The sequence below is a fragment of the Panulirus ornatus genome, chromosome 72 (assembly GCF_036320965.1).
Source record: "Panulirus ornatus isolate Po-2019 chromosome 72, ASM3632096v1, whole genome shotgun sequence".
NCBI lineage: Eukaryota > Metazoa > Arthropoda > Malacostraca > Decapoda > Palinuridae > Panulirus > Panulirus ornatus.
In genome coordinates, this window is record NC_092295.1 from 2,228,704 (window position 1) to 2,242,053 (window position 13,350).

The 13,350-nt window shown below is 41.4% G+C and overlaps 3 protein-coding genes across 11 annotated transcripts in view; 2 read left to right on the forward strand and 1 right to left on the reverse strand.

The window, feature by feature from the left end:
• The window catches only part of LOC139748098 (E3 SUMO-protein ligase PIAS4-like), a 91,258-nt gene extending 80,083 nt beyond the window's left edge, over positions 1-11,175 (forward strand). For 6 of the 9 annotated variants that reach the window (XM_071660723.1, XM_071660722.1, XM_071660717.1 and 3 more), the window contains exons 11-12: positions 2,609-2,689; positions 4,800-11,175. In XM_071660723.1, coding sequence (XP_071516824.1) covers positions 2,609-2,689; positions 4,800-5,449 — 731 coding nt within the window. In that variant the 3' untranslated portion in view covers positions 5,450-11,175. The remainder of the gene's footprint in view (positions 1-2,608; positions 2,690-4,799) is intronic. The other 3 variants (XM_071660725.1, XM_071660726.1, XM_071660724.1) reach the window with 3 other exon arrangements.
• LOC139748086 (uncharacterized) lies at positions 9,408-9,920 on the forward strand. The gene has a single exon (XM_071660698.1). It carries the CDS (start codon positions 9,408-9,410, stop codon positions 9,918-9,920), a length of 513 nt encoding a protein of 170 aa, XP_071516799.1.
• The window catches only part of LOC139748087 (uncharacterized), a 5,661-nt gene continuing 2,936 nt past the window's right edge, over positions 10,626-13,350 (reverse strand). Inside the window, exon 5 of the mRNA XM_071660699.1 lies at positions 10,626-10,784. Coding sequence (XP_071516800.1) covers positions 10,626-10,784 — 159 coding nt within the window. The remainder of the gene's footprint in view (positions 10,785-13,350) is intronic.

The following is a 13,350-nucleotide window of genomic DNA, read 5'->3' on the forward strand; positions in this document are numbered from 1 at the left end:
TGCTCATCTTCCCCCAGCTCACCCCATTTAACATGTATATCCTCTTTCTCAATCTTTCCTCACTCATTCTCTCCATATGACCAAACCATATCAGCACACCCTCTTCAGCTTTCTCAACCACACTCATTTTATTACTACACCTCTCTCTTACCCTTTCATTGCTTTCTGAAACCATCTCTTAATACATATTGTCCTGAAACATTTAATTTTGAACACATCCACTCTCTGTGAACAGCCGTATGTATAGCCCGTGATAGAAATGCCTTGTAAAAGGTTTTAAGAATATATGTTGTGTGAGGAAAGTTGCTAGAAACAGATTTTCTTTTATCAAGGAGCAGGAAGAGAGGAGAGTAAGTGGTTCTAAATGAGGGTTTGTCTGCAGCAGGGGTGTATGATGTCACCATGGCTGTTTAATTTGTTACTGGATGAAGTGAATGCAAGAGTCTTCGACAGAGGGGTAAGTGTGCAGTCTGTAAGGGATGATGCAGGCCTGAGAAATGAACCAATTGTTGTTTTCTGATAACACAGCACTGGTGACAGGAGTTAGTGACTGAGCTTAGGACAGTGTGTGAAAGGAGATAGTTGAGAGTAAATGTGAATAAAAGCAAGTTTGTTAGGTTTAGCAAGGTAGAGGGACAGGTTAGTTGGGATGAGTTTGAGTGGAGAAAATTTGGAGGAAGTGAATTGTGTTTGATAAATGGGAGTGGATATTGAAGCAAATGGAACTTTGGAATTGGAAGTGAGTTGTAGAGTTTGTAAGGGAGGTAATTGCAAGAGTCCATGGTATCCCCATGGGGGGATTAAATCATTGGCTTTTTATATATGATATGACTGGTGGCAGACTATAGTAAGAAACTCTTAAAGCTGGTGGCAGAGCTTGGGAACGAACGATTGTGTGTTTGATACAAGAAAGTTGAGGATAAATGCAAACAAAATTAAGGTAATGAGGTGTAACATGAGGGTGACACAGGATAGTTTGATTGTAAGTTTAACTAGGAGCACCTGAAAGAAGTGGATTGCAATAGGTATCAAAGTGGATGTGGCAGTGCATGGAATCATGGGGGTCCATATGGACTGTAGGATTGTTAAGGCCTGAGGTGCACTGTGGAGAGGATCATTGATGGAAAAGGCAAAGATGGTCTTGTAGTCCTGACCAGGTTGAATACATTTGTCTTTGAACACCAAAGAAGAAGAGAACATTTGTATTGGAAGGATGGCATGTGATTTGGGGTAGGTTGATCATATAAGGAATAAATACAAGAGGCAGGTATGGTATTAATTGAAATCTGAGAGGGCCAGCCAGGATGTGCTGAAATGGTTTAGATATCTGGAGAGAATGTAAGATGATCTTTACGTAGAAAGTTGAAGAAGGTAGGAGTAGGGGACAGTTATGAAGGAGATGGAAGGATAGAGTGAAGGCTTTGGGATATCAAGGCCTGTACATTAAGAAGGGAGAGAGGCATGTATTGGTTAAAATGAAATGGATTGATGTGTTATATATAGGGGGGAGGGGAGATTTGGTGACAATGAGATTAGCAGTCATGGAGTAGTTTTTCTTTTATTATACGAGTCAGCAAGAATGTGTGTGTGCGAATGAGGACATTGTTCAATTGTCCCTCATTAAGGCAGTTTGGTAAGAAAATATCTCAGGTTAATAGAGGTTAATAGTTGGCTTAATTGAATTCAATAAAAGTAGTCAATACTGGTTCAAGCTGTGGGTGAGATTCCACATCATTATTCAACATTCTTTCCTTTTTATTTACTTTTATTCTCGATGCTTTGAATATCCTATCAGCCTTAGCTATATTCTCTATCAAGCTTCTGTGCATTATTGTGCTATATGAATGTTTGTTGTCAGTGGTGTTTATACAGTTTTACACTTGTTTCTGATTATTTAGTATTCATAGATTTATCTCACATTCTTACATTCCGAGTCTAATTCTTATATGCTGGTTATTTTTTTTTTTTTTTTTTGAACATGCTCAGTCTTATAGGTAACAAGATACATGTAATTTTAAGTGCACAAGTGGAGCTCACAGCACACGATAATTGATATGAAACCTAATTTGCTTGGTGTTAAATGGGGTATAAGCATCCTTTTTAATTAGATTTGAAGGCAAGAGTAGTAGTGTATTGATAATCAACTTTGTTTATATGACCTGCCTTAAAATGAGTTCCATGTAAGTTGGTACTGTATATAGTAAAATGAAATTTTTAAACAACCCATAGTGGATAATTTGAAAACTGGAAGAGCTAGGGGCATTTCTTTTCTCTTAAAATCAGAGTTTGGAGGTAGCATTTTTCTCTTGGAAAGTGTTCAGGATTTTTATGGTTACGGAATTGTATGAGGAAAATATCCGTGCTCTGAGCTAGCTAGACTTCAGTTGCAACATCTCTCAAATAAATATTGTATTAAGTACAGATATTTCTACTTGATGAAACTGATTGATTTTCATTTTATTGTATTCTTTTACTAAGTATAAAAGGAGGAACTGATTGTACTTAAGGCAAGTTACTGGTATGGTTCATTCTTTTATATGTCTGCTGTAGCAGATCATGCAGAGTATGGTGGAGCTAGTAAAATTACCAAAAACTTTTGCGCTTGCAGAGGGCACTAAGTCAAACGATTCTTGGTGCGTAGGGGAAGTTGACCCAGGGAAACGACTCGTCTTTAGGAAATCCCTCTCTTGTAAGTACCTTGTACATTGGTGTGGAGTGTGGTGTACATATTCCTCTTGGTTTAGGGACCTCCATACTCTAGTGTACTGTGCGAGGTATATGTACCACTTGGTGGATTACAGTCTATGCTACTGAGGTGAATGTATTTTTCTGGTGTAGGGAGCATTGTAATGTGTCCAGTCTTTCCCATGTAGATTGTTTTGCGATCGTAGACGGCAGAGATTATGATTACTTTAGTATTTGTTGTGTATATAAAGGGGTCAGATCTATGATGTAAAAGGCTTATACTTTGAAAATGGGATGTAACTACTGTACATTATTACATAGTTGCCTCAATTGGTACTTACAACAGCAAAATTCATTTTGACTGTAAAACAAAACTCATTTAATGACAGTTGCCAACAACAAGTAGAATAAGGAGTATTGGATGTTTAGAATTATTTCCAAATTTGTTGGTACTTGATATGTAAATTACATCATACTCATCAGTCTTTCAGCTGTCAAAAAGAGCAGCATAGTTATAATTAGCTAGGATGAGATGATGGAGAAAGCATATGCATGGAAATTACTTGTATTATGTGATGAAGGAAAATCATTACACCACTGTTTAAAGTATGGAGATAAATACTGTTACTGTATTTCAGATGTTTATAATAGAAAAAATAGATTACATTCAATCAGTGTATATATATATATATATATATATATATATATATATATATATATATATATATATTCAAAGTTTGTTAGCACACCCAGAAATTGTTGAACACTTTGAGAAACTTATTATGACATTACAGTTATGGATGGAAAATAATGTCGATCACAAATAGTTACCACGCCGGTTTTTAGATTCTTAAAGAAACTAATATTGAATTTGTTTCATTTTAAACAGTTGATGATTAAACAAATCCTTATCCATCTTAAAATCTTAAGTAGATTTTAAAGAGCTTATCTAACATTTGGGATTGAAATCCTGCTCTTCCAGTTGAATTGTACATGAACTGTGTGAAGGGGAGACATGAATGTGTATACTAGATGCATGAAAACTTTTGGGATTGAATAGTGTGATAGTGACAAAATGTGGCTTAATGTTTTTAGCAACTTGTGCACCAACAAAAATAACATCTTGCTGGGAGGATAAGTAATAAGAAGGATTGCAGGAACTCTAAAGGTTATAGAACGATAAGATTTCTTTAGCAAATTTTATGGACTTAATTGAAACTTTGAAGTGGAATATGAATATATTGCAAGCTGTATATGTAGATTATTGGAATTAGATATCAGATATGTTAATAGTGAAGATTCACTACAAAGATTTACTATTTGAATGTACTGGGGAGAAGTCAGCAAAAACTGACGGAAAAGGGGCAGATAGGATTTAGTAAGTTTTGTTAAATGATTTTATACTTATCAGAATGGTAAGTTTCATGTAAGCAGTCTGAACAAAATGCCAGAGACTAGAAAAAAGATTCTGTGAATAGAATAAGAAAGAAATCTGAAGTTGTAGTTATCGTGGTTAAAAGAAAAATAAGAACTATATCCTGCCCATGGTGGGAAATAGGGTAAAAGATAGGCAAGTCCATTTAGCTATTTATTTACTAGAATACACATTTCCTCTGTTACTTTTTCCTCAAAAATTATTTTTGTGATAATGAGAATCATAAAGCTTGCTGCATTACAATAATGAAACTTTAGGCAGCTGCAGACTGGCATTGCTGCATGTCAAAGCTTTTTATCCTGGTTGTTATCTGATTTCAGAGTTAACCACCCTTATATTCTTCAATTTCTTTTAGTTTCGGCATGAATAATAACCACACAGGCATGATTTCAGTCTGTTGTTCAGATTGTTATTCTCTCTTAATTGTTTGCCAGATGTACTAGAAGTTTTAACTCAGATATAACAATGCAGTTTGTATTTACACTTAGTATGTTGTTGCATGAAATTTGGAATAAGAGGTTTTGTTTTATATATAAAATCAGGTTTCCTGAGTCCTTCTTCATAATGTTGTACGTACATTGTTTTAAAGTAATTATATAACTGTATTTGTTCTGTGATTAAAAAAAGTCGTTTATTGAATGTATCGACTTTAGAAAAAATATTCTTTTCCCATGTGCAGCCTCATCTAACGGTACCAGTGGACTGTTGACACCAGCAGGAGGCAGTGGAGGTGCAGCTTTTTCCCCTCCGTCTTCTGGGTCAGTGAGTCCCCAAGTGATTTGCTTGGACAGCCCTGCATCATCCCCATCTCCTCCTCCTCGTAGACCAAACCAGGGACCATCTCCACTTCCCACAGGAATCTCAGTTACTCCTGTTGTGTCAACCTCCTCCTCACCCTCTTCCTCTACCTTTACCTCTGGCCCTACTGAATTACGACAAGTCATCAATGTCACGTCTAGAAGCACTCCTCCAGTTACAGCCACAAGCAGCAGCAGTAGCAGCAGCAGTCCAGTGCCACATACTACAATCACTGCTCTATCTTCTTCCTCAAGTTCCACAGGAACTATATCCTCCTCGAATACCAATTCCTCCACTTTCTTACCTCCCACCCCACAGGACCCATTAGCCACCTCACCAACATATAACATGCAGCCCGCTTCTTCGGCTGCTGCTGTCGCTGCTGCTGCTGCTGTAGCTGCTGCAGGACTCAACCCAAATCCTTACTCCCTTCCACCAGCACTGCAGAATCTCTTTAATCCTTTAGGAATGATGCCTCCAACTACTGTGTCTGGCAGTCTGCCATTTAGACCTCAAGACAGATATATGTAGACTCTTAGCCAAGCATGTATTCACTGAATATTGAATTGGGAATTATTATTATAAAACATATCCTTGTTTGGGTATATGTATATAAAGCACCTGGGGTCAGGCACTTCCGTATCAGCATTTGTTATAAAAAAAATTGTTTCGTTCAACACAAGTATTTCTTGTGGTATGGGACATATTACATATTTTGGGTTGCAGATTATCTTACGATTATTTGCACAACTTCTCTTCACCAAAGTTTTATTGTGTATTCTTAGTTGTGTAGATTTTTTTTTTATTATTATTTCTTAGTCTTTTGGTTGTCTCAAAGGACTTAATGGTAAGTGATAACTGTTGGAAACTGAGGAAATGTTATAAGTACAAATGTATTCTGTGAGAGTTTGTTCCTTAAAGGGGTTATGGTTAACAGCTGTACAGTAGTAAGGGTTATAAATAATATGATCATCAACTCAAAATTCCTCAAGATTCAGTTATATTGTAACATGTTTCAAAGCACTTCACTGTATCTTGTAATGTAGCCTCCAAAATTAAAGGTTTTGGGATAGTTGAGTTGAGGGTATTGTAAAGAATACTTTTGATCTGTGTACTCTGTTTAATATAGAAAACAGACAAGTAAAGTTTTCACGCACCAGTTTGATGGTTTTTAAATTTCAAAGTTTTAAGACTTGCCCATAGCTTTTAATTATTTATTAGTCGTGATTTTATTTGTGTATAAAGTTTAATCATGACCAGATGGCTGATACTGAGACTAAAAGTTATATTGAATAGATAGTTGATTATATGTGCAATATATACAGTAATTGGAATTACTTATTGCTTCACAAGTTTAGTTTGAATGGCTCTTAAATTCTTATAAGTCTAATATTTGATGTTCCTTAACTTTCTAGTAAATTTAATATTTCATTTGCCATAATCATGGATCATTTTAGAGGTTGCTTACCTTCGGACCCAACAGAGTGAGTGTGGAAGTAGGAGGGTCGGATGCCCAGGTTACAATCAGCATATCCAGTGGTTCCCAGAAGGCCCCTAGTGAGGCCACCAATAATTTCCTCAGTAGCAGTAACTCCAAGAGTACTTCACAAAATTTATCTCAGAAGAAAGAAATATCCCCAACTAGGGAAAGTAGAATATCCAGGAGTGCACATAACACTCACAATCATTTTGTTAAAACCTACAATTTCAGGAAGAGACCCAGTAACACAAAAGAATAACATTGACACTAAGCAATTTAGGTATGGTTGTACTGTAATTGTGCAAGTGGCACAGTGCTGTGATACGTTACTAAAAGTTTGTAAGGAAACTGCAGAAAAAATGTGATTAGTGTTTTTGATAAGTACTACATGCATTAATTTGATCATTCATCTTGGGTCAATTGAATGTATGGTGTGACATATTGCCCTGCTTTTGAAAGTAACATTGTAAAGAAAGCTAGTGATATTTTAAAATATACCTCTTGTGTTCCATACTTGCTGGACCAATTACATGAAGTCATGCATGAGCTGCTTTGCAACAGGGTAGATGTTACAAGTGCTGGGCCATGTATTAAGTGGCCAACATTCAAACAAACTTGCCATTTATTTTTCACTTTGTTATGGTCATATTTTTTCAATTATCTGCTGTACAGGTGCTAACCAATGTAACAATGTATATATAAAGTATTATTCATAAACCCAAAACATAATTTTAAGGAATAGATAACATTGTGTCTTCTTCCATGTGTTACTATCTAATATGTATACATACACATGAAAGAACATAAGACTGATTGTGTGAATGCATCATTCACAGTCATGTAAATGCAAATTTTGTGTGTGGCTATTTTCAGGGCAAGACTTCTTGCCAGTATAACGAAACAAAGGGACAGTGAAGAAAATATGTTGACGATAACATCTTAAATGGTTTACATAGTAGCTGAATAATGTTTCTGCTCGTGTATCTTAAAAAACACGTCATATTTAACTTAGTTATTTTAGGATCATGTAATAGCATAATTTAATTTAAACAGAGCATTATATAGAATAAATGATATTAGGGCCCTCGCAGATGGACCTCTAATTAGCATCCATGAGTCGTGTGTACCAGCAACTCAGTGGCACCACTCAGTGGTCCGTGGGAAGGGGTTTGCTGCAGAGAAGCATCACTGCCAAAATTTTCTTTCAGTTTGATCATATATTCTGACAAGGAAACCGTTCTCCTAGCTCTTCTTCTACAAAGATGTCTAAGACAACGACAGTCACCACGGACGAATCCAAAGATATCCGAACGGTCGGCAGTCGGACAGTTTTGTACGATAACGAACGAGCTAAAAGTGGACATGCCAAGTCTTTTAACTGTTTTAGAATGTTGCAGACACTTTCAAACTCAAGGAGTAGTATCTCTGTGGAGGAGAGAGTCACAATCACAACAAGGCGACTTGGTATCAGAATGTTGTTTTGTTAAAAGAAGATAGCACTGGTTTTGTATTTGAGAGAGAGAGAGGTAACCACAGACCATTATTCATTTAATTTTGTTTCTGCTGCTCACTAATTTATGCGTTGTTAGATGCAGTGACGTTTTCATTTTGAGAACTAAAATTATTCATTTCATAAAATTTTATTCAGAGATAATTTTACTCATAATACTATAAATCTGATAAGGTAAAGTCCTTCTGTGAAATTTATTAGGGGAAATACTCATTAGAAATGCTTTGGCTGTCACACAGTGGGGATATTGCTTGTCTAGCTGCAGTTGAATCAGGAGATGGACTCTCAGTTAGCATTGGTTGTAGTTGTGATAAGACCGGTGATCCCGCAGAAGCTGAATGTTGGGGATTTGGGGAAGAATGATGAAAGATTGGAATGAGAGTTTGCCAAGGTTCGGGAGAAGTTGGACTCGTACTGTACAGGAGAGGAAGAGACTGTGTAGCTAGACTCACAGATGAGGTTAGACCAGGGAAGAAGCGAGTTGGAGTCGGAGGAAATTGCCGACTGGCAAGTGCTGTATGTTGCTTGTACCTTTTAAGTGTATTTACAAATTCCCCCTGAACCTCAAGCTCGGCATATTCTTGGACACTTTTATAGTGAGGTAGAAGACTTAAGCAAGAAAAGCTTGTCAGGATCATCAGCTCTTTTTCTCTTGGTTTTTTTGGCAACATTTGGTGAAGCTGGTGTTTTCCTCTGCCTATGTTGATGATTAGAAGGGGAGGAGAGGCAACTGGTTTTTGTCCTCTGGATTTCTCTCCCCTACCGAACCTCCCTCCTCTTGTGGCCTGGTCTTGTAAATCGACAGCAAGAAAGAAAGCTGTCTAAAGTGAATTTACTCTTTTCTCCAAATTTTTGCTGGAGAGCTGGACTTACCTTTCTTGACTCATGCCAACTTTTCTCCGAAGGAGTCGCACAAACTCTTCCACCTCCATTACAGCCAAAAAGAAACAGAAAGACGAAGAATTGCGCAAGAATGATAAGGGCATTTGAGTAGCGCATTTTTAAACTTTTCATAACATATATATTGACGGTAGAGCAATGTGATCCTAATGTAAGCATGGATGGATTTCATTGGTTCTTAATTTTTTTTTTTTTGTTCCAGATAATTTGCTGGTGGGTGTTCATTCACAGACCTACATTATTGTTTTCCAATTGGTGTTCATTCACATTATGTTTTCCAATGTGGACTTGCACTGTTCACGAGATTGTCATTGATGTCTGTGAAAAAATTTAGCAGCATCTACATGACCTCTGTTTTCCAGAATTAATACAAAAAGAGTGGCTCAAGATTGCTGATGGCATTGAGTCCCGGGCCAGTTTTCCCAGTTGCATAGGAGCAATAGGTGGGAAAGATGTGAAGCTCATTAAAGGAAGTGGCAGATGGTTGTTTGGGCTTAATCAACTGCCAGGTTCACTAAGGCTGTCAACGTAAGTTGCATCCACCAACCCAATAATCTTTAACACCATCTTTGGGTGTTAAAGATAATTATAAAGACCACATGCACTCTCACAATGCATGTGGCAGTGGTTCTACATACTTTAACTCTGAGAAGTATTTTTCCAAGGTGTTACTGGCTGTGTGTGATTCTAATAACAGGTTTACTTTTGTTGATATTGGTGTTGATAGTGTGCTCTTTAAGAAAATGCCAGAAAATACTTTTAACACCTCAGATGACAGACAAGTATCAGTAGATGGAGACCTGCTCCCATTCATCTTCATTGGTGACGAAGCGTTTGGTCTTTCATCTCGTATGGTAAGACCGTACAGGGGCAAAAATCTTTCTCAGAAAAAGGAAATTTTTTATTATCGTCTGTCAAGAGCAATTTTTGGCATTGTTCCAAATAAGTGGTGTATATTCCACCGACCATTGGACGTAAATGTATGGAATCCTGAAACTATCATAAAGGCGTGTTGCACATTACACAACTTTGAAAAAGAAAGGCATGGTGTAGAGTTAGAAACACTGAATGTTGTACGAGTGGATGAAGGTGAAGCTGTATTAATCTTTTAGCATTACGATGATCAGTAATTGACGTATTTTTCACAAGCCTAATATTAGTTTTGTTTTTAACACTGTTGTGATTGAAGTAATGTTCGTTGATTTTTATTAGAAATAGAGTAAAAAGTTTTGATTTTGCGTTTTAATCATGAGTAGGATGATAGATTTTCCTTTTATATTTTATTTTTATTCCAAATTTTACAATAGATGCATTGTCTATAAAGAATAGCAGATAATATATTAAAAGAAACAATGCAGAAACATACCTACTTTATTTCTTTTTGCAGAATGCCTTTTTTTTTTTAAGTTTGGTACAAAAGTGTCATACAGCTCCTCCCATGATAATTTATTGCTGTGCTCATTGCACCTCGAGTCCCAAATCGCTGGTTGTTGTTCTGCTTCAGTGATAATAGATTTTCGTACCAAACTTCAAAGAAATAGGTTCTGTAAAGTAAAATAAAGCAGGTATGTATCTGTATTTTTGCAATGGCGTTTCTCTGCAGCAAACCCATTCACACAGACCACTGAGTTGCGCAACTTAGTGGTGTCACCGAGTTGCTGGTACACACGACTGGTACAGGTGGCACTTATTAGTGCCACTGAGTGATCCATCTGCACACACTCATATTCCTCCTCATTGTCTGTCCATTACACCTCCCTGCATAACCAGTAAAAAGAGTTTATATAATTTTTTGTACAAGACAAGGATATGCTGTTTTATATGCGGGCTGTGGGTGAGAGGCAATGGTAGGCAATATTGAAATCAATGAAAGTACATTCCTGATGCCGCCTCTGAATAAATGAAAACCTGCTGATTTCCATGATGGAAGTCTGGTCAAAGTTCTTGTCTTTTCTGGTTCTGTTTATGTATTTCACCTGTAAGTATATAAAAGTCATGAAGTTTGAATATTCTTTAAATCATAGACTACTACGGATCAGATGTTGATCTTTTTCCATTGTCAGATGAATATATGAATCGTAAGTGTTATTATAGTCCATTTACCAAACGGAAAATCACATATTATATTTTCACGTTGTGCCCTAGTAAAATTTTTATTTTGCAATTTCATGTAATTTATCCCATGTGTAATAGTATCTTGTATTATATATATATATTTTTTCTTTAATAAAGAATTCGACTTTTTTAAGAAGTTATAGTAGATACAAATCCATACTTCCTGTAATATTACTTAAATATTTACAGAAATTACAAGTCATAAAAACTGTAACATGACAGTAAACCTTTTTTAATAAACAGTTTGTTAATGATTTATTTTATTTCATCCCTGCTGTAAATGTCTTGTGTCCTCCCGCCTCCTTCCTCCCTTCTCCTACTCCCCCTCCCTCTCCTCCCGGTGCCTCCTCCTCCTCCTTCTCCCCTTGCCTCCTCCTCCTGCTGCCATCTCTTCTCCCACTGCCTCCTCCTCCTCCTCCTCCTCCTCCTCCCGCTGCCTCCTCCTCATCTTCCCGCTGCCTCCTGCTCCTCTTCCCGCTGCCTCCTCCTCCTCCTCCCGCTGCCTCCTCCTCCTCCTCCCGCTGCCTCCTCCTCTTCCTTCCACTGCCTCCTCCTCCCACTGCCTCCTCCTCCTCCCGCTGCCTCCTCCTCCTCCCGCTGCCTCCTCCTCCTCCTCCTGCTGCCTCCTCCTCCTCCCGCTGCCTCCTCCTCCTCCTCCCTCTGCCTCCTCCTCCTCCTCCTCCTCCCGCTGCCTCCTCCTCCTCCTCCCTCTGCCTCCTCCTCCTCCTCCCGCTGCCTCCTCCTCCTCCTCCCTCTGCCTCCTCCTCCTCCTCCTCCTCCCGCTGCCTCCTCCCACTGCCTCCTCCTCCCGCTGCCTCCTCCTCCCGCAGCCTGCTCCTCCTCCTCCTCCCGCTGCCTCCTCCTCCTCCTCCTGCTGCCTTCTCCTCCTCCTCCTCCTCCTCCCACTGCCTCCTCCTCCCGCTGCCTCTTCCTCCTACTGCCTCCTCCCGCTGTTTTCTCCTCCTCCACCTCCCGCTGCCTCCTCCTCCTCCTCCCGCTGCCTCTTCCTCCTGCTGCCTCCTTCTCCTCCTCCCGCTGCCTCCTCCTCCTGCTGCCTCCTCCTTCTCCCCCTGCTGCCTCCTTCTCCTTCTCCTCCTGCTGCCTCCTTCTCCTCCTCCTGCTGCCTCCTCATCCTCCGCCTCCCGCTGCCTTCTCTCCTCCTCCTCCTGCTGCCTCCTTCTCCTCCTGCTGCCTCCTCATCCTCCGCCTCCCGCTGCCTTCTCCTCCTCCTCCTGCTGCCTCGTCCTCCTCCCGCTGCCGCCGCCTCCTCCCGCTACCTCCTCCTCCTCCTCCCGCTGCCTCCTCTTCCTCCTCTCGCCTCCTCCTCCTCCTCCTTCTGCTACCTCCTCCTCCTCCTCCCGCTGCCTCCTCTTCCTCCTCCCGCTGCCTCCTGCTCCTCCTCCCGCTGCCTCTTCCTCCCACTGCCTCTTCATCCCACTGCCTCCTTCTCCTGTTGCATCCTCCTCCTACCGCTCCCTTCCCCTCCTCCTCCTCCCGCTGCTTCCTCCTCCTGCTGCCTCCTTCCCCTCCTGCTGCCTCCTCCCGCTGCTTCCTTCTCCCACTGCCTCTTCCTCCCACTGCCTCTTCCTCCCGCTGCCTCCTCCTCCCACTGCCTCCTCCTCCCACTGCTTCTTCCTCCCACTGCCTCCTCCTCCCACTGCCTCTTCCTCCCGCTGCCTCCTCCTCCGCCTACTCCCGCTGCCTCCTCCCTCCTCCTCCTCCTCCTCCTCCCACTGCCTCCGCCTCCTCCCGCTGCATCCTTCTCCCACTGCCTCTTCCTCCTGCTGCCTCCTCCTCCTCCTCCCGCTGCCTCCTCCTCCTCTTGCTGCCTCCTCCTCCTGCTGCCTCCTCCTCCTCCCGCTGCCTCCTCCTCCTCCCGCTGCCTCTTCCTCCCGCTCCCTCCTCCTCCCGCTGCCTCCTCCCTCTGCCTCCTCCTCCCTCCTCCCGCTGCCTCCTCCTCCTCCTGTTGCCTCTTCCTCCCGCTGCCTCCTCCCTCCTCCTGCTGCCTCTCCTCCTCCTGCTGCCTCTTCCTCCTGCCTTCCTCCTGCTGCCTCTTCCTCCTGCTGCCTCATCCTCCCGCTGCCTCTTCCTCCTGCTGCCTCCTCCTCCTCTGCTGCCTTCCTCCTCTCTCCCTGCCTCGCTTGCTCTCCTTCCTCCTCTTCCTCCTCTCCTCCTCCGCTGCCTCTCTTCCTCCTGCTGCTCCTCATCCTCCCGCTGCCTCTTCCTCCTGCTGCCTCTCCCGCTGCCTCTTCCTCCTGCTGCCTCATCCTCCTCCTGCTGCCTCTTCCTCTCCTGCCCTCTCCTCCTGCCCTCCTCCTCCTCCTGCCCCTCCTCCTGCTGCCTCTTCCTCCCGCTGCTCTTTCTCCTCCTGCTGCTCCCTGCCTCCTCTGCTGCCTCTCCTCCCGCTCCTCTCTGTGCCTCCTCCTG

What these genes read in the sequence shown, in the direction of transcription:
- LOC139748086 (XM_071660698.1), top strand. Translation starts at nt 9,408, where the DNA reads ATGCACTCTCACAATGCATGTGGCAGTGGTTCTACATACTTTAACTCT.